The sequence below is a fragment of the Salvelinus sp. IW2-2015 genome, unplaced genomic scaffold (assembly GCF_002910315.2).
Source record: "Salvelinus sp. IW2-2015 unplaced genomic scaffold, ASM291031v2 Un_scaffold1658, whole genome shotgun sequence".
NCBI classification, from domain to species: Eukaryota; Metazoa; Chordata; class Actinopteri; order Salmoniformes; family Salmonidae; genus Salvelinus; species Salvelinus sp. IW2-2015.
This window is the reverse complement of record NW_019943066.1, coordinates 31231-52097: the sequence shown is the minus strand read 5'-3', so window position 1 is coordinate 52097 and position 20867 is coordinate 31231. Positions and strand designations below refer to the sequence as shown.

The 20867-nt window shown below is 42.6% G+C and overlaps 1 protein-coding gene across 1 annotated transcript in view; it reads right to left on the bottom strand.

The window, feature by feature from the left end:
- Positions 1–15756: 15756 nt before the first annotated feature.
- The window catches only part of LOC112071601 (homeobox protein aristaless-like 3), a 13079-nt gene continuing 7968 nt past the window's right edge, over positions 15757–20867 (bottom strand). Inside the window, exons 2-4 of the mRNA XM_024139040.1 lie at positions 17130–17407; positions 16773–16880; positions 15757–16167 (exon numbers count right to left, since the gene is read on the bottom strand). Coding sequence (XP_023994808.1) covers positions 15757–16167; positions 16773–16880; positions 17130–17407 — 797 coding nt within the window. The remainder of the gene's footprint in view (positions 16168–16772; positions 16881–17129; positions 17408–20867) is intronic.

The window sequence follows — 20867 nt, the reverse complement described above, 5'->3', positions numbered from 1 at the left end:
AATTTGACAAAAATATGATCCCTTCTAGCCATGTCTATAAAAAAAGGGGAGACACAAATTGTACAATATGAGGTTCATATAGCCAAGAGGTGGACATTGTCAAAAAAAGAAGATAATTTGTAGAGAACTTGATTCATAAGGAGGGAAAATGTATGATATTACAGCATAGGATAAATGTCTCACTGGGATAGGACAAAATACTGTGACTAATGSTTGTTCCAGCTCAACAATAGATTTCATCTTTATATGACACGAAAACACCGGAATTAAACGCAACCAAAACATGATGTGCCCTGATGGTACAGGTGACCTGAAGAAGTGATTTTCTAACATCAGGTGTGCTTTATTTGTTTATGTACAGTAGGTTCACCAGCTGACCTCAATCAAGACACCCACGTGGACTGGATTCCCACTGTGAAGATGAGCAGTGTTGCAGCAGCATCAGTTTCTACTTCGTCCATTTCCAGATACGACACGTGACGTCCCTCAGGTACACATGACGGTTGTCACGTGCTGCACTTTGCTCAATCKGAATGATTCGGTTGTGCCATTTGAGTAGAGAGCACCGTCACCTTGTTGTCATGACAAAACAACCCATATGAATATATATAAAACGTAATTTGGAACATGTAAAATACTATTGTTTATATTGTAAACATTCTGTACTTTAATAATAGGTTATTGTTGTATGCGTGAAATGAAAAGTGTTTTGTGTGTCGTTTCTGCTTTGCCTTAACCCATTGAATAAAATAAAATGTATTTCTTATAGCCTAACTAGTCTTTATTTTACCATTTAAACACATTTATACAATGTAATTGTGGTAGTCTGAGGCAAACCATCTTCATTATCACAATGGCACCTCCGAGTGCCATTCAGACCTTCTGGGGGGGGAAAGTATCTTGCATTGAACTTGGTAGTAGTAGTTAGTTGTGTGCATGTTTTAAGCTATGGATACCATCATCTCATGCTTCCAGACATTTCACCACCTAGATTACAAGGGTTGAATTTGCACACAAAAAAAACGAAACAAAAGTCCTGTCAGCACAAGGCATGTACAACATCTAGTATAATGAATAGCCTCATATGCAGTACATGGTCAACTTGTATTAGATTTTTTAATGAGAACATATAGCTCAACAATATGTAAACAATGTGAGTTAAGCTATTCTCTACMTCAGATGCACAATGTCAAGGGGTGCATTACAAATGCCCATAAGCAGGGATGCAAACTACTGAGGGCCCAAAAAGGTGACACTTTTTTTCTCACTGAAACATGCAGAAAATCCCTGCTAGGGGGATATGAAGGTTTTAACTAATCAAACAAAGAATATGATCTACATGATCAGTCTCTGTGTGTAAAATAAAGTGGTTAATGTGAACCTAACTTGCAGCTAAAAAATGTAAAGAAAGCAATCCAATGTTATTTATTGCCTAGACTTCACTGCAAATGACACTCAAGTCTGAAGAATACAATACACTAATATTGCACTTAGCCACGACAGCCTTTAAAATATAACGCTTGTGACCACAAACAATAAAAATATTGCACTTGGGGGAAAAAAACATCTTACAGTAGAAATAGAATGAAACCAACGGGCATTCTATTTTTGCTCTATTATAGTGGCCACTATAGTAGACACCGAACAAGTGCACAAGGCTATATTACATGTGTGCAAAAAAAACGTTCACGGAGTAAAACATTTATAAAATTCACCCTCTCACACATGTTACTGTCAAGTTCAACACAACAAAAGCAATATCTTTGGGCTACACTGCACATTATTACATTGTACACTTTCTGCCTGTGGACATCTGTTCTACAATGTGCCAGCAGAGCATGATACCCTTTGTTGGCATRATTTATCTCATTCAGGCAGTGAGTACACATGGCATACCCCTTTTTATCCACTGTATTGAAAAAGGGAGAAAAAGGGAGAAAGTGTGTGTTGTTCCTTTCACCTCTATAGTGGCATCCAGCTCCACTTAACGGTTTAACAAGCAAAGCCTCATTTTCACCTAATTCTCCCATTCTGAAAATGAACCATATATTTAGAGGGAAAACATTAGTTCGTTAGCTAGGTAACATTTCATATATTGTCAGTGTCCAGTAAGCAACTCACGCATTATAACTTGAGGAACGACGAGGAGTCGTATAACGTTACCAGTTAATACTATAGTGAATTGGTTAGGTTACTAACGTTAGCTCATCTGATGTTGTAACGTTACCAGTTAATACTATAGTGAATTGGTTAGGTTACTAACGTTAGCTCATCTGATGTTGTAACGTTACCAGTTAATACTATAGCGAATTGGTTAGGTTACTAACGTTAGCTCATCTGATGTTGTAACGTTAGCTGTCTGACTTTATTAGCCAGCTAATTTTCACACAGCAAACTCAATTACCTTATCAGTTAAGTAGGCTAACACGGAACCCAAACCGGCTGCGGGCGTGCGCTATCGTGCTTAAATTTATTTTGCCCCCCCACACCAAACGTGATCACGACATGCAGGTTAAAATATCAAAACAAACTCTGAACCAATGACATTAATTTGGGGACAGGTCGAAAAACATTAAACATGTATGGCAATTTAGCTAGCTAGCTTGCACTTGCTAGCTAACGTTAATTTGTCCTATTTAGCTAGCTTGCTGTTTCTAGCTAATTTGTCCTGGGATATAAACCTTGAGTTGTTATTTCACCTGAAATGCACAAGGACCTCTATTACGACAATTAATCCACACATAAAACGGCCAACCGAATTGTTTCTAGTCATCTCTCCTCCTTCCAGGCTTTTTCATCTTTGAATTTATATGGTGATCCATCTAAACTTTCATAGTATTACCACGACAACTGGCAACAAAGTTCGTCTTTCAATCACCCACGTGGGTATAACCAATGAGGAAATGGCACTTGGGTTCGTTGACACGGGCGAGCAGTGTGGGTGCAATAATTGAATAATATAGATTTCTAAATTTATTTTGCAACGCTTGCGCACGGGACGCATGTAACATGCTGACCAGACCAGACACATCGCGTGCGCGAGCGTTGCAAAATACATTTTGAAATCTATATTATTCAATTATTGCACCCACACTGCTCGCGCATGTCAACGAGCGTCTGCGACGCCAAGGGATAAAATAGAATTCGTTCCTATTTCTGACGCAGATCGCGCTACAAGTCCATCTCCTCATTGGTTTACCGCCCTAAAAACCCGATTCAAATTCGACACAAACCTTCAAATAGGTATATAGTGACACATTATATAAACTCTTTATAGTGTTTTATTTACATTTTAGAGGCGATAAGGTGATAAGTTGGACAGATCGAGTGAAAAAAAGCAATTTTCCCACACATCTCTCCTTCTCACTAAACCACATTAGTTTCGCTTCCCCACACGCCATTTAAAAGACCCGACGGGGCTCTTGTATATTGGCCATATACCACAAACCCCTGAGGTGCCTTATTGCTATTATTAACTAGTTTACCAATGGCATTAGAGGAGTAAAAATATTTTTTTTTGTCATACCTGTGGTATACGTCTGATATACCACGGCTGTCAGCCAACTACACAATTGATAAAAGTAACCAACTCATCTTCAAGCTTTGATTTGAATCAGCTGTGTAGTACTAGGGCAAAAACCTAAATGTGCCACCCAGGGGGCCCCAGGACCGAGTTTGGGAAACCCTGCTCTAGAATGCCATTCAAGCCAATCAGAAATGGAGTGTTCAACAATGCCATGCTATATAATATTCCGGACCTTGACGTTGTCATTCTGATATTTCCTTCTTTTTACTTTTTGGATTAGGTGTGTATTGTTTTGTAAAAATTTTTTGCTAGGGTATTATTACTGGACTGTTGAAGATAGAAACCAAGCATTTCACTACACCTGCAATAACATCTGCAAATCTGTGTACACAACCAGTAAACTTCGATTTTGGTTTGACCTCTATCTATAAACTGCACTTTTGCATCTCGCCACAGGATGGCGCCATCTGAGTAGCATACAAAAGCCACAAGCAACCTATTTGTTACCATGAAGTAGTGTCTTGTAACCATGCAGTTGTGTCTTGTAACCATGCATGTAGTGTCTTGTAACCATGCAGTAGTTTTCTTGTACATGCAGTAGTTTCTGTTAACCATGCAGTAGTGTCTTGTAACCATGCAGTAGTTTCTTGTAACCATGCTAGTTAGTTTCTTGTAACCATGCCAGTATGTTTTGTAACCATGCAGTAGTGTCTTGAACCATGCAGTAGTGTTTTGTAACCATGCAGTAGTGTCTTGTAACCATGCAGTTATGTTTGTAACCATGCAGTAGTTTCTTGTACCATGCAGTAGTGGTTTTGTACCATGCAGTAGTGTCTTGTAACCATGCAGTAGTTTCTTGTAACCATGGAGTAGTTTCTTGTAACCATGCAGTAGTTTCTTGTAACCATGCAGTAGTATCTTGTAACCATGCAGTAGTGTCTTGATGAGCAAATTCACGAGCTACTGTATACAGTGGGTGCGTTCGCAAATTCACCTTGGCTATCTATTCCGATTTCAGAGCACTCATTTGAGTGTGCCAGAGCGTTAGAATAACTAATTAATTTACCAACGCTCAATACCAACACCCGCTGAATATGGCTGTGGTCAGTAAACATCGTCAAAAAAGCGTAATTAAATTGTTGCCAGAAGCACAGTTACAGTCACCAACACTCTGGATAACATGAAAACAGCCTAACCAGCTCTCCTAGGGCGAGTAAAATGGTCAGAGTTAAGTGCTCTTTGTGTCTGGAAGTAGCTAGCATGCTAGCCAACATTAGCCAGTTAGCTTGGGTGCTTGACTGCCGTTGTGAGGTCAGAACGCTCAGATCCACCCTAATCCTCGGCCAGAGGGTCAGAATTTACGAACACCCAGAGCGCACTCTGAGCACACTCTGGCACTCCAGATTGAATTTATGAACACACCCTGTTCCGTTTTTCAGAAGAAACATTTTGTTGTCTCTTCTTTTTTGAAATTCCCTCTCAAATCAATCCTAAGTGCTTTTGGTCGAACATTTTGTAAGACAGCCTATAAGTCTCAGTATCAGCGGCCTGCGACAGACCTAGTAATCATCGTTTGGGTCAGTGTTTACCCTGGGACCCTAACTAGGGGGAACAGGTCAAAAGGTATAAAATACTACAGTAATGTCTACAAAAAAACTACAGTAAATACCACAGTATACTACAGTCCACAAAACACTACAGTAAATACTACAGTAATGTCTGCAAAAAAAACTACAGTAAATACTACAGTATACTACAATTAATTACTATAGTGTATATACTACAGTTTTCTTTTACTACAGTATTTATACTATAGTTAACTGTAAATACTACAGTGAATACTACAGTAATATAAATATAGTAATACTATAGTACTTTTTCATGTTTCCTTTCTCCTGTGAAAGCAACCCAATGCAACCTGACACGTATAGCTGAGCTCTCTCACCCTAATTCTATTACCTCTCATGTTTACAGTTACAGCAGGGCTTAGGCCTACACCGCAGGCTGCCAATTGTGGGCTTTACAGTATAGGTACAAAACTGTTAATGCCATTTATTCACATCAAGCGTCTCAGAGTAGGTCTCAGAGTAGGAGTGCTGATCTAGGATCAGTTCCCCCTGTCTTATATTTTATTAATTATTATCAAAAATTATCGCATGGCATTGTTGAATACTCGTTTCTGATTGGCTTGAAGGACATTCTAGAGCGTGCATTATTTCCCTACAACGCACTGTATATCAGCATGGTACAATTCAATGGCTCTAGTTCATTCTTACATGGTCTATTGAGCTGCTTTTGAAAGCAAAAGTCGAATTGAAAACATTATTGGCATTGTTGAATTCAATTTTCATAATAGCAAGCTAGGACTGATGACCTGGTTAGCTAATAGTCAAGTCTGTTTGGTTACCAAGGCAGCTACTGTAGCTATCTAGTAAACTACTTTAATGGATGTTGAACACATTTCTAGCGGCAAATTAACACATTTCTAGATTGTCCCATGCAACTCCTGGCTCTATGAGTTATCTGTAAAATAATGCAACTCCGTGGAAGGTTAGTTCCACTCCGCTAGTGCTTCGTGGAACAACAACTTCCACGTCAGTTCATTATTTTCCAGGGAACTCATAGCCCCTCATTGATTATCGCTCACTTATAATAATGCTAAAAACTGATCTTAGATCTGTTATTCTCTTATTCTGAGATGCTTTTATTGAGTACAAGGCCTGGATTTATGGGCATGAGCCTGATGTGTGAGTTGTTCAAAATAGAAGCACAGAAACTGCTTCTCTGGTTTATGATTCAGGAACTACTCTGCAGTCAAGATACATCTCTGGCATAGATCAAAAGCTTGGTGGTACTTTTTGAAACTATGGTCGGGACGACAGCTTTGCAGATTTAATGACACGTTCAGAGGTATTTCTTTTGGGTAATGAGGTTAATATATGGATGTACAGGCGCCAGTGACAGCCCTCACCCAATGACCCTRGATAAAGAGTGTGTGTGTGTGTGTGTGTGTGTGTGTCGGAGATGGAACGGTTGTCACACACCTAGGACCTAAGCCGTTTGCCGCTCTGTAGTGTTATTGATGGATGACTCTCATGCACCAATGACAAACAGCAACGCAGGGCAGGCCGGCATATTATAGCCTGGTTTACTGAGTTGATAGACACAAGCTCCTTAGTCTACTTGGAATACAACTTAGGTAGCCAATTCAATGTACTGTAGACACTATTTTCAGGTTAAAATAGTTCCATTTCACTGTGACTGACCAGGCTTTAGAGAGATGTTTAATCATTTTGTCTCAAGATTTGCAATGAACAGGGACAGTTGATGAACTACTGTTCTTATAATACAAAACATTTGTAGTACTTACTATATGACTGATGTTTTTACAACCGTCGGAAGTAAAGCAGTGTTGTAATGCTACATGTTAGACTTGTGAATTTCACTGTATCTCCCTATGTAATGGTTCAACATTTACTCTGTCTGATTTAAAGTTTAATACGTCTATTTTGAGAGTCTGATACCTCTGCATTAAACGTTACAGTAAATGTTACTTTGAGGGACCAAATGACTCATTCATTGTGATAATGGCCTATAAGCCATCTTGGCCATGTTCTGTTATAATCTCCACCCGGCACAGCCAGAAGAGGACTGGCCACCCCTCATAGCCTGGTTCCTCTCTAGATTTCTTCCTAGGTTTTGGCCTTTCTAGGGAGTTTTTCCTAGCCACCGTGCTTCTACACCTGCATTGCTTGCTGTTTGGGGGTTTTAGGCTGGGTTTCTGTACAGCACTTTGTGACAGCTGATGTAAGAAGGGCTATATAAATACATTTGATTTGATTTGATTTAAGCCATTATACACTATTTCCTCAGCTTGCTTTTCCACATGCCGTCCATCATTCTCCTTAGTTCCTGATCTGTTCTGAAGGCTCCCCTTATCTCTTCTACTTAATCGTATGTTTAATCAGTGCTTGGGTTGCGTAGCTGGGGTGTGAGTGCCAGGGCATATTCAGTGGGGGCGCACAACGGAAAAACGTTTTAAAACAGTCTGCAACAGAAAACGAAAATGAGCGTTTCTTAGTTCAGGTAGTCGTCCCTCTCTGTTTCAGTCCGCTTTTTTCAGTTTGGTGTCTAATGAATATGGCCCCGCGGCTGCTCTCCTTGGGTCTGGCTGGAATTTGAAGGCTGTATGTGGGTGTGGAAAGTGTCTCTGACGGGTTAGCTTTACGCTCCCTCCAGTCTGCTCAGCTCCTCTATTGGAACCACATGTCGGCTTGCACAAAACACGACACAGATCAGGGGAGGCCGGGAGGGGACTGGCTGGCAGCTAATCTGTTCCAGCATTGCTGTAATAGTACTGAAGTTACTAGAGGGAGGGTAGATAGAAGGTAAAGAGTGAGCACCAAATATTTGCCCATAGCAATCTAACCACTTGGGGAATAAAAGTAGCTTTGAAGGATCTATCTTTCACTGTAAATCATTTTCTTTTTAACCCAGAGAAGATGCTTTAACGAAAATCACCCAGATTATCTTGTAAAGCTAGCTGACACGGAGTGGGCATCTTGTCATGTTTACCAGATTGGGTGGTGGCACGTAACTCTACATATCCGAGCAGCACCATCCAATGATGTGAAGACAGTAGACACAGAGAGAACTTCATGAATCTTCATCTTCCTCCAATCAACAGTAGCTAGCAGCCCCACCATCCGCCTGCTTCCCACTGCTGGCTTTATTGCCTCTTTAGTTAAGCTGCCCTGCAGAGGTGGGCATGGTTGGTCCTTTGGATGGGAGATGCTGCTGGACGTGTTGTCGGAAGGTCAGTAGGGGGCACTGTTCCCAATGGTCTAAGGAGACCCCAATAGCAGCGGTGAATTAAAATGGCGGCTGAACTTACAACAAATGCCTCGTTGTACGTTGTACATTCTCACCTACTCTTTTCTGTACGGTCATTAGCACAGTATACATATTCCCAATTTATTGGTGCATTGAACCTTGGCGCACGCCATAGTTTAAAAACTCTGTGGAATAGTGCTAAGACAATGACGTCACATCTATATGCACGTTCACCATTGTCCTCATGAGTTACAGTAACTCTGTGTCATTGAAACCCATTTTGTAACGTGGGAAATCAGGCCACACCACCGCTGTGTCAAGGCAAGAGCCTATGAGTAAAGAATAATGAATCACCTCTCCATAAAATACTCGTTGTGATAAAAAATAAATAAGAAAGGACCGGACCATTATAACCCCAATTTCTTCAGTGAGACTTACAGGGCCTTCAGAAAGTATTCATACACCTTTCACATTTTTGTTTGTGTTACAGCCTGAATTCAACATGTATTAAATCGTGTTTCTTTCTCACCGATCTGCACACAATTCCCCATAATGACTTATTGAAAACATGTATTTAGAAATGTTAGCTCTGTATTTCATTTTCAATAAATGTGCTATCTCATACAGTGCATTCGTAAAGTATTCAGACCCCTTCACTTTTTCCACATTTTGTTTACGTTACAGCCTTATTCTAAAATTGATTAAATCGCCCCCCCCCCTCATCAATCTACATTTACATTTTACATTTAAGTCATTTAGCTGACGCTCTTATCCAGAGCGACTTACAAATTGGAAAGTTCATACATATTCATCCTGGTCCCCCCGTGGGGAATGAACCCACAACCCTGGCGTTGCAAGCGCCATGCTCTACCAACTGAGCCACACGGGACAATCTACACACAATACCCCATAATGACATCACAATACCCCATAATGACAAAGCAAAAACAGGTTAATAGCCCATAATGACAAAGCAAAAACACATTTTCAATTTTTTTGCAAATTTATTAGAAAAAATACAGAAATATCAAGTATTCAGACCTTTACTCAGTAATTTGTTGAAGAACTTTTGGCAGTGATTACAGCCTCAAGTCTTCTTGGGTATGACGCTACATGCTTGGCACACCTGTATTTGGGGAGTTTCTCCCATTCTTCTCTGCAGATCCACTCAAGCTTTGTCATGTTGGATGGGGAGCGTCGCTGCACAGCTATTTTCAGGTCTCTCCAGAGATGTTCGATCGGGTTCAAGTCAAGACTCAAGGACATTCAGAAACTTGTCATGAAGCCAATCTTGCATTGTCTTGGCTGTGTGCTTAGGGTCGTTGTCCTGGTGGAAGGTGAACCTTCGCCCCAGTCTGAGGTTCTGGAGCAGGTTATTATCAAGGATCTTTCTGTACTTTGCGCCGTTCATCTTTCCCTCGATCCTGGCTAGTCTCCCAGTCCCTGCCGCTGAAAAACCTCATGATGCTGCCACCACCATGCTTCACCATAGGGATGGTTCCAGGTTTCCTACAGACATTATGCTTGGTATTCAGGCCAAAGAGTTCAATATTGTTTTCATCAGACCAGAGAATCTTGTTTCTCATGGTCTGAGAGTCTTTAGGTGCATTTTTGGCAAACTTCAAGCGGGCTGTCATGTGCCTTTTACTGAGGAGTGGCTTCCGTCTGGCCACTCTACCATAAAGGCCTGATTGGTGGAGTGCTGCAGAGATGGTTGTCCATCTGAAAGGTTCTCCCATCTCCACAGAAGTACTCTGAGTGACCATCGTGTTCTTGGTCACCTCCCTGATCAAGGCCCTTCTCCCCTGATTGCTCAGTTTGGCCGGGCGGCCAGCTGTAGGTAGAGTCTTGGGGGTCCCAAACTTGTTCCATTTAAGAATGATAAAGGCCATTGTGTGACCTTTAATGCTACAGACATTTGTTGCTACCCTTCTACCGTTTAAGAATGATGGAGAACACTATGTTCTTGGGGACCTTCAATGCTGCATCCATTTTTTGGTACCCTGCCCCAGATCTGTGCCTCGACACAATTCTGTCTCGGAGCTCTAAGGACAGTTCCTTCAACCTCATGGCTTGGTTTTTGCTCTGACATGCACTGTCAACTGTGGGACCTTATATAGACAGGTGTGTGCCTTTCCAAATCATGTCCAAACAATTGAATTTACCACAGGTGAACTCCAATCAAGTTGTAGAAACATCTGAAGGATGATCAATGGAAACAGGATGCACCTGAGCTCAATTTCGAGTCTCATAGCAAAGGGTCTGAATATTTATGTAAATAAGCTATTTCTGTTATTTATTTTTAATAAATTAGCAAACATTTCTAAAAACCTTTGTCATCATGGGGTATTGTGATGTCATTATGGGGTATTGTGTGTAGATTGATGAGGACATTTTTTTWATTTTTTTATCCATTTTAGAATAAGACTGTAACGTAACAAAAATGTGGAAAATGTCAAGGGGTCTAAATACTTTCCAAATGCCCTGTACATCCCTGAGTCATTACTTTATATAAGCACCTTTGGCAGTGATTATGACTGTGAGTCTTAGAGCTTTCCACACCTGGATTGTGCAACATTTGCCCATTTATTTAAAAAAATATTCTTCAAGCTCTGTCAAATTAGTTGTTGATCATTGCTAGACAGTCATTTTCAAGTCTTGCCATTAGATTTTCAAGTATATAGCCACTCAAGAACATTCACTGGCTTCTTGCTAGAAACTATAGTGTAGATTTGGCCTTGTGTTTCAGGTTTTTGCACCCAAACATAACACTAGTTATTCAGGACAAAGAAAAAAAAAATGTTTTCCCACATTTTCTGCAGTACTACTTTAGTCCCTTGTTGCAAACAAGATGCATGTTTTGGAATATTTTTAATCTCCACAGGCTTCCTTCTATTCACTCTGTCAATCAGGTTAGTATTGTGGAGTAACTACAATGTTGTTGATCCATCCTCAGTTTTCTCCTATCACAGCCATTAAACTCTGTAACTGTTTTAAAGTCACCTTTGGCCTCATGGTGAAATCCCTGAGCGGTTTCCTTCCTCTCCGGTAACTGAGGTAGGAAGGACGCCTGTATCACTTTGTAGTGACTGGGTGTATTGATACACCATCCAAAGTGTAATTAATAACTTTACCATGCTCAAAGGGATATTCAATGCCAGCTAAAAAAATTTACCCGTCTACCAATAGGTGCCCTTCTTCGCGAGGCATTGGAAAACCTGCCTGGTCTTTGTGGTTGAATCTGTGTTTGAAATTCACTGTTCGACTGATGGACCTTACAGATAATCATGTTAAACATTATTTTTGCACACAGAGTCCATGTAACTTATTACTGTATGTGCCTTTTTTACTCCTGAATTTATTTAGGTTTGCGCTAACAAAGGGATGAATACTTATTGACTCAAGACATTTCAGCTTTTCATTTATTATTAATTTGCTAAAGAAATAATCATTATAGGGTATTGTGTGTAGGACAGTGACCCCAAAAAATCTACATCAAAATCAATTTTAAATTCAGGCTGTAACACAACAAAATGTGGAAAAAGTCAAGGGGTGTGAATACTTTTTGAAGGCATTGTATAGCTCATCCATTATTTGCCACATGTGAAATGCTGGATATTAATTTGATCACCCTGTTGCATGAGAACTTTTCTGCAAAGCAGGAAATGTAAAACTTGTTGTCTATTCAAGGTTTAAAAACGACTTCTGAAGTTTGTAATTTCGACTTTGACATTTCAGACTTCTTTCACGAAAAAGACTGTATATCAACCTCTACAAAATGTTAATTAATTATAATTTTTACTGCAGGATTATTTTCCTGTTTTAGCAAAAACCCTGCTTTCTCAATGCAGAGCAGGGACTTTGGAAGGAGGCCCTACAGCCGCCCCACACTTCATCATCAGCGGCGTAGTGCGGTCGCTCAGTTAGTTTTTCATTAATAGACCTGCCACTTTAACCTGATGCATGGGGTGCCAGCCGAAGGCCTCTTGAAGTGAGGCCAGCTATACTGCTACACACACACACACACACCACAACACACCTCAACAGACTGACAGCTATTGTAGTCCTGGATGTTGTATAGTCTGATCGCACCACAGTCAGTAATGGTCGTAGCCAAAGTAGTTGTTCAAMTCTACCTATGCCCATAACCTACATTAGCGGAAACATTTTCCTTCTGACGATTGGAGGCAGTAAACAGATGAAACCCTTTATTGTTGATCAATAAAGTACAACATACATCACATACATTACCAGTCAAAAGTTTGGACACGCCTACTCAATCAAGGGTTTTTCTGTATTTTTACGATTTTCTACATTGTAGAATAATAGACATCAAAACTATGAAATAACAAATATGGAATCATGTACTAACCAAAAAAAGTGTTAAACATATAAAAAATATATTTTAGATTTTAAATTCTTCAAAGTAGCCACCCTTTGCCTTGATGACAGCTTTGCACACTCTCGGCATTCTCTCAACCAGCTTCGTGAGGAATGCTTTTCCCACAGTCTTGAAGGAGTTCTTACATATGCTGGGCACTTGTTGGCTGCTTTTCCTTCACTCTGTGGTTCAACTCATACCAAACCATCTCAATTGGGTTGAGGTCGGGTGATTATGGAGACCAGGTGATCTGATGCAGCACTCCATCACTCTCCTTGGTCAAATAGCCCTACACAGCCTGGAGGTGTGTTTTGGGTCTTTGTACTGTTGAAAAACAAATGATAGACCCACTAAGCGCAAACCAGATGGGATGGTGTATCGCTGGAGAATGCTGTGGTAGCCACACTGGTTAAGTGTGCCTTGAATTCTAAATAATTCACAGACAGTGTCATCAGCAAACCACCCCCACACCATCACACCTCCTCCTCCATGCTTCACGGTGAGAACCACACATGCAGAGATCATCCGTTCACCTACTCTGCATCTCACAAAGACACGGTGGTTGGAACCAAAAAGGACAGATGTCCACCGGTCTAATGTTCATTGCTCGTATTTCTTGGCCCAAGCAAGTCTCTTCTTATTAGTGTCCTTTAGTAGTGGTTTCTTTGCAGAAATTCGACCATGAAGGCCTGATTCAGTCTACTCTGAACAGTTGAAGTTGAGATGTGTCTGTTACTTGAACTCTGTGAAGCATTTATTTGGGCTGCAATTTCTGAGGCTGGTAACTCTAATGAACTTATCCTCTGCAGCAGAGGTAACTCTGGGTCTTCCTTTCCTGTGGCGGTCCTCGTGAGAGCCAGTTTCATCATAGCGCTTGCGACTGCACTTGAAGAAACGTTCAAAGTTCTTGACATTTTCCGGATTGACTGACCTTCATGTCTTATTAAAGTAATGATGGACTGTCGTTTCTCTTTGCGCTGTTCTTTCCATAATATGGACTTGGTCTTTTACCAAAATAGGGCTATCTTCTGTATACTGCCCTACCTTGTTACAACACAACTGATTGGCTCAAATGCATTAAGAAGGATTGCACAAACTGCACAAATTAACTTTTAACAAGGCACACCTGTCAATTGAAATGAATTCCAGGTGACTACCTCATGAAGCTGGTTGAGAGAATGCCGAGAGTGTGCAAAGCTGTCAAGGCAAAGGGTGGCTACTTTGAAGAATCTCAAATATAAAATATATCTTGATTTGTTTAACACTTTTTTGGTTACTACATGATTCCATATCTGTTATTTCATAGTTTTGATATCTTCACTATTATTCTACAATGTAGAAAATAGTAAAAAATAAAGAAAAACCGTTGAATGAGTAGGTGTTCTAAACTTTTGACTGGTACTGTACTTTATTAACATCTACATCTTACATATTTAAATAATATTGTTTTTATATTCTTTGGTCTCACTATGTTTGTGATAATGCTCAAATCTGGATTCAATAAAATGTCTGCAAAATGGCAGGTTTTGTGCCTGATGGTGGCCTAACAAACTCAAACAAATGGTCGGTCATGTCACGGTCTGAAGTCTGTGGGTTTGCGGCAATGTTACATTATTTGGAGGAAAGTAGCGGAGGTGTATGTTGAAAGTGTGTGTGTGTGTGTGTGTTTAACTATACTTGTGAGGACCAGAAGTCCCCACAGGAATATTTTAAATCGAACAAAAATTTGACAAACTGGGGACATTTTGTTAGTCCTCACAAGGTCAAATGCTATTTCTAGGTGGTTTAGGGTCAAGGTTTGAGCCAATCAGTGTTTTAGGCTTAGAATTTGGTTTAGCGTTAGGAGCGAGGGTTAGTTTTCGGGTTAGGAGCTAGTATTCGACCAGGGTTAGGAGCATAGGTGATTCCGACCCGGGTTAGGAGCTATGTATTGCGACCAGGGTTTAGGGAAGCTAGTTATTCGACACTAGGCCGTTGGAGCTGTAATTCGACCGGATTCAGGGAGCATAGGTATTCGATCCAAAGGTGTAGGAGCTAGTAATTCGACTGCTAGGGGATAGTAGGAGCTAGTTATTCGACCAGGGTGTAGGAAGCCTTCAGTGTTTCACGCAGGGTTAGGAGCTAATATTCGACTCGGTTTGAGGAGCTAGTATTCGACGCAAGGGTTAGGAGCTAGTATTCAGACCAGGGTTAGGAGCTAGTATTCGACGGCAGGGTTAGGGAGGCTAGTATTTTTCGACCAGGGTTAGGAGCTAGTATTCGACGGCAGGGTTAGGAGCCTAGTATTCGACTTAGGGTTTAGGGCCTCAAGTATTCGAGACTGAGGGTTAGGAAAGCTAGTATTCGAGCCAGGGTTAGAAGCTAGTATTCGACGCAGAGTTCAGGAGCTAGTAATTCGACTAGGGGTTAGGAGCTAGTATTCGACCAGGTTAGAGAGCTAGGTTTTCGACCAGGGTTAAGGGAGCCTAGTATTCGACCGGCGAGGGTTAGGGAGCTAGTTTTCGGAAACACAGGTTAGGAGCTAAGTATTTGACCAGGGTTCAAGAAGCTCGGGTTAGTTTGGGTTAAGGTTAGGTCGTTGGGGTTTAAGGTAAAGGGGTATAGGGGAACAATAGGATATTCTCGAAATGGGACTGAATTAATGTGTCCCCACAAGGTTAATTTATACAAGAGACTTGTGTGTGTGTGTGTGTGTGGTGTGTGTGTGTGTGTTGTGATGTTGTTCGTGTGTGTGTGTTGTGTGTGTGTTGTTTGGTGTGTGCTGTGTTTGCGTGTGTGGTGTGTGTTGTGGTTGTGGTGTGTGTGTGTGTGTGTGTGTGTGTGTGTGTCGTGTGTGTGGTGGTGTGTGTGTGGGTGTGGTGGGTGGCGTGATCGCATGCATGCGTGTAGAGTTCTGACTTCTGCTGTTATTCTCAACATCAGGAACACAAAATAACAGTGGCCATAACTATCCATACGGGTCGCGTAGTATATCAAACGATTAGTGTGGAATGTGTGTGTGAATGCATTAGCTCAGTCAGTTACATAGTAGGGATCTGAACCCGACACTGTGGTGGTCCATGTAGGCCTGGATAGAAAGCTCCCAGGGGGTCCTAGCCTTCATCGCAAGGGCGCAACAAGCCTGCGATGACTTATACCTGTTCTCGGGGCGCCCGCTCAAAGGAGTGGCCCCCGAGGCCGCCAGGTGCAGAGCTGTGGGAGGGAGTAGATGGCCTGTTGATGCAGGGTTGGTGTTGGGGATGATGGTGAGGGTGGTGGCGGGTGCGATGGAGGACGGGGGCATGCCCATGAAGCCCACAGAGGGGAGGTTGCTGTGGGGATGGGGGTAAGGGCTCATACAGGAAGAAGACATGGTGTCAGGGCCCAGGACACAGCCCCCGCCGGACCCCCCGCCCCCTCCTGCACCTGGCCACAGGTTGCTCTGCATCTACAAAGGAAGAGAGCAGTCTGATTAGAGACCAATGACGAAGCTCCACTGATAGGCTGCATAAAGATAATTCCCATCATGCTATTTGAAATGTAAATGCCAATGCTTGGTAATTCAATGTATGGGTCTATCATTATTGATTGATTTGGTTTAAAGGATTCTAATTAGTCTGTGATGATAATGATAGAAGGGTTATAGCTAGTGACCTATGATCTATCTGTCAGTGTGTATGCTATCTAGTACCTATTGGAGGGAGGCAGGAGGGAGATATCATATGTAGTGACCAAAGATCTATGTGTCAGGGTGTACCTGGTACGTAGAGACAGGGGCCTAACTTTCACTGGGGGAATATTCTGAAATTGTATTTTTGTCCCGCCCAGTTTTGTCATTGGAATGTGATACAAAAAGAGGCGACGGTGTGCTTTAAGACCATGCGTACGCCTCCGAGCGGTCGGGTAGGCTGTCTTGGAGTGTTTATCCGACTGGATACATTTGTTTGTTAATAATAATTATGTCGTCCCCCCCGCACTTCTAAAACCAAAGTTGCACCCCTGTGCGTAGATATATCATATGTCGTGACCAAAGATCTATGTGTCAGGGTCTACCTGGTACGTAGAGATATCATACGTAGCAGCAAAGTGGTTTCGCACCTCCTGGATCTTCCCGTAACGTTCCCTCTTCCTCCATTTGGCCCGGCGGTTCTGGAACCATACCTGACGAATGAAGAGAGAGATTGGAGAGATGATTTTCTCTACCATTATATAGGACCCCTGCCTTGCCTTGTTCCTACCTGCCTGAAAAAATGTGGCTTCAATTGGTTTCAATAGAACATTTAAATAGGCCCTGGGATATTGATTCATCTGGGGGGGGACAAATATCTAATAATATTGCAAACTCTGTTAGCTACTGTAGCAGCAGGGTAGGGGACTTTGTATTTTCTGTGTAGAGTGACATTATTCTACCTGTACACGGGCCTCTGTGAGTTCGGTCCTGAGGGCCAGCTGTTCCCGGGCGTAAACGTCAGGGTAGTGAGTCTTCTGAAACACCTTTTCCAGCTCCTCCAACTGGAAGGTACTGAAGGTGGTGCGGTTACGACGTTTCTTGTTCTTGCCCGATAAGTCGATTGAGTCTGCTATGGAGTCCCCTGGTTGGAGACCGTTGGTTGGCTCCTTCAGCTTGATGCAGCAGTCTGAGCCAATCACGGGATAGCCCATGGGCTTGGGACCCRCCTTCTCTCTGGCTGAGGGATGGCATACAGGGAGGGAAAGAGAGAATGGTGGTTACATGTAAAAACAAAGTGTGTGAACAAAGTACATTTCTGTGTTTAAGCAAGGCTCAGATGTCTACCCGTGGTAATGTTGTCACAGAGATGCTCAGATTACACAGCCAACCTAAGGCTGGCTAGGGGTGGTTCATTAACGTCCACTGTAAGAGGCAGCAAACGCAATATTATCCATAATAATAAACTGAATTCATTGACGTCCACAGTAAGAGGCAGCAACGTAACATTCTCGAAAATAACAAACAGGATGCAGCCACGCAGTCTTGTCTTTTCTCCAGAGATATGACTAAGATCTGAACGAGAACCTTCCCATGTTGTCTCAGAGGTCTCCCAGCTCCTCCTCCCCCAATACGAGGTACGAAGGCCTGATGAGAAACGACATGACAGGTAACTGTAGTATTATGTTAAAACACTTAAGTGATCTTGCTTGTGGTATCGTTTTACTATATGAACAAATGAGAGTGTTGGAAATAAACTTTCGTCAGAAATAAATGATGGTTTAGTCAGATTTGACCAGACACAACATTCCAGCCTACTGCATCACTGTTTGTTTTGATTCGCTGTCAACACCCCTCCTTAAATGAAGGTCTTGAATCACTGAGCAGAAAACAAGTCCCAAATGTATTAGTCCATTTCGAAAGTTAGAAATTCGACCCCATTTGACCCATATTTGATAGAAAGTACGATTGTGTGTATGAAATAACAAACCAATGAAATGGCAATCTACACTGAGTGTACAAAACATTATCAACAGCTGCTCTTTCCATGACATAGACTGACCAGGTGAATTCAGGTGAAAGCTATGATCCCTTATTGATGTCACTTGTTGAATCCATTCCAGTGTAGATGAAGGGAAGAGACAGGTTAAAGAAGGATTTTTAAGCCTTGAGACAAATGAGACATGGATTGTGTATGTGTGCCATTCAGAGGGTGAATGGGCAAGACAAAAGTTAAGTGCCATTGAACGGGGTATGGTAGTAGGTACCAGGCGCACTGGTTTGTGTCAAGAACTGCAACGCTGCTGGGTTTTTCACGCTCAACAGTTTCCCATTTGTATCAAGAATGGTCCACAACCAAAAGGACATCCAACCAACTTCACACTGTGGGAAGCAATGGAGTCAACATGGACCAGCATCTCTGTGGAACGCTTTCGACACCTTGTGGAGTCCATGATGAGTGGATGACTGGACTGTACCATAATGTTTTACTCTGGGCGTGTTTGGATGACTGGACTGTACCATAATGTTTTACTCTGGGGACATCAGTTACAGATAGGCCAGGGGCACAGTCCAACACTACAGACATCATTAACAGATAGCCAGGGGCACAGTCCAACACTCAGACATCATTTACAGATAGCCAGGGGTACAGTCCACACTCAGACATCAGTTACAGATAGCCAGGGGACAGTCCAACACTCAGACATCAGTTACAGATAGCCAGGGACAGTCCAACACTCAGACATCAGTTACAGATAGCCAGGGGTACAGTCCAACACTCAGACATCAGTTACAGATAGCCAGGGCACAGTCAACACTCGACATCATTTACAGATAGCCAGGGGTAAGTCCAACACTCAGACATCAGTTACGATAGCCAGGGACAGTCCAACACTCAGACATCGTTACAGATAGCCAGGGGTAAGTCCAACACTCAGACATCAGTTACAGATAGCCAGGGGTACAGTCCAACACTCAGACATCATTTACAGATAGCCAGGGGCACACTCCAACACTCAGACAATCAGTTACAGATAGCCAGGGGTACAGTCCAACACTCAGACATCAGTTACAGATAGCCAGGGGTACAGTCCAACACTTCAGACATCAGTTACAGATAGCCAGGGGTACAGTCCAACACTCAGACATCAGTTACAGATAGCCAGGGGTACAGTCCAACACTCAGATCAAGTTACAGATAGCCAGGGGTACAGTCCAACACTCAGACATCAGTTAACAGATAGCCAGGGGCACAGTCCAACACTCAGACATCAGTTACAGATAGCCAGGGCACAGTCCAACACTCAACATCAGTTACAGATAGCCAGGGGCACAGTCCAACACTCAGACATCAGTTACAGATAGCCAGGGGAACAGTCCAACACTCAGACATCAGTTACAGATAGCCAGGGGCACAGTCCAACACTCAGACATCAGTTACAGATAGCCAGGGGCACAGTCCAACACTCAGACATCATTTACAGATAGCCAGGGGCACAGTCCAACACTCAGACATCATTACAGATAGCCAGGGGCACAGTCCAACACTCAGACATCAGTTACAGATAGCCAGGGGCACAGTCCAACACTCAGACATCAGTTACAGATAGCCAGGGGCACAGTCCAACACTCAGACATCAGTTACAGATAGCCAGGGGCCAGTCCAACACTCAGACATGTTACAGATAGCCAGGGCCAGTCCAACACTCAGACATCAGTTACAGATAGCCAGGGGCACAGTCCAACACTCAGACATCAGTACAGATAGCCAGGGCACAGTCCAAACACTCAGACATCATGTTTACAGATAGCCAGGGGCAAGTCCAACACTCAGCCTCAGTTACAGATAGCCAGGGGCACAGTCCACACTCAGACATCAGTTACAGATAGCCAGGGCGCACAGTCCAACACTCAGACATCAATTACAGATAGCCAGGGGCACAGTCCACCACTCAGACATCAGTTACAGTAGCCAGGGGCACAGTCCAACACTCAGACATCAGTTACAGATAGCCAGGGGCACAGTCCAACACTCAGACATCAGTTACAGATAGCCAGGGGCACAGTCCAACACTCAGACATCAGTTCAAGATAGCCAGGGGCACAGTCCAACACTCAGACATCATTTACAGATAGCCAGGGGACAGTCCAACACTCAGACATCAGTTACAGATAGCCAGGGGCACAGTCCAACACTCAGACATCAGTTACAGATAGCCAGGGGCACAGTCCAACACTCAGACATCAGTTACAGATAGCCAGGGGCACAGTCCAACACCTCAGACATCAGTTACAGATAGCCAGGGGCACAGTCCAACACTCAGACATCAGTTACAGATAGCCAGGGGCACAGTCCAACACTCAGACATCATTTACAGATAGCCAGGGGCACAGTCCAACACTCAGACATCAGTTACAGATAGCCAGGGGCACAGTCCAAACCTCAGAACATCATTTACAGATAGCCAGGGCACAGTCCAACACTCAGACATCAGTTACAGATAGCCAGGGGCACAGTCCAACACTCAGACATCATTTATAGATAGCCAGGGGCAACATCCAAAACTCAGACATCAGTTACAGATAGCCAGGGGCACAGTCCAACACTCAGACATCAGTTACAGATAGCCAGGGGCACAGTCCAACACTCAGACATCAGTTACAGATAGCCAGGGGCAACAGTCCAACACTCAGACATC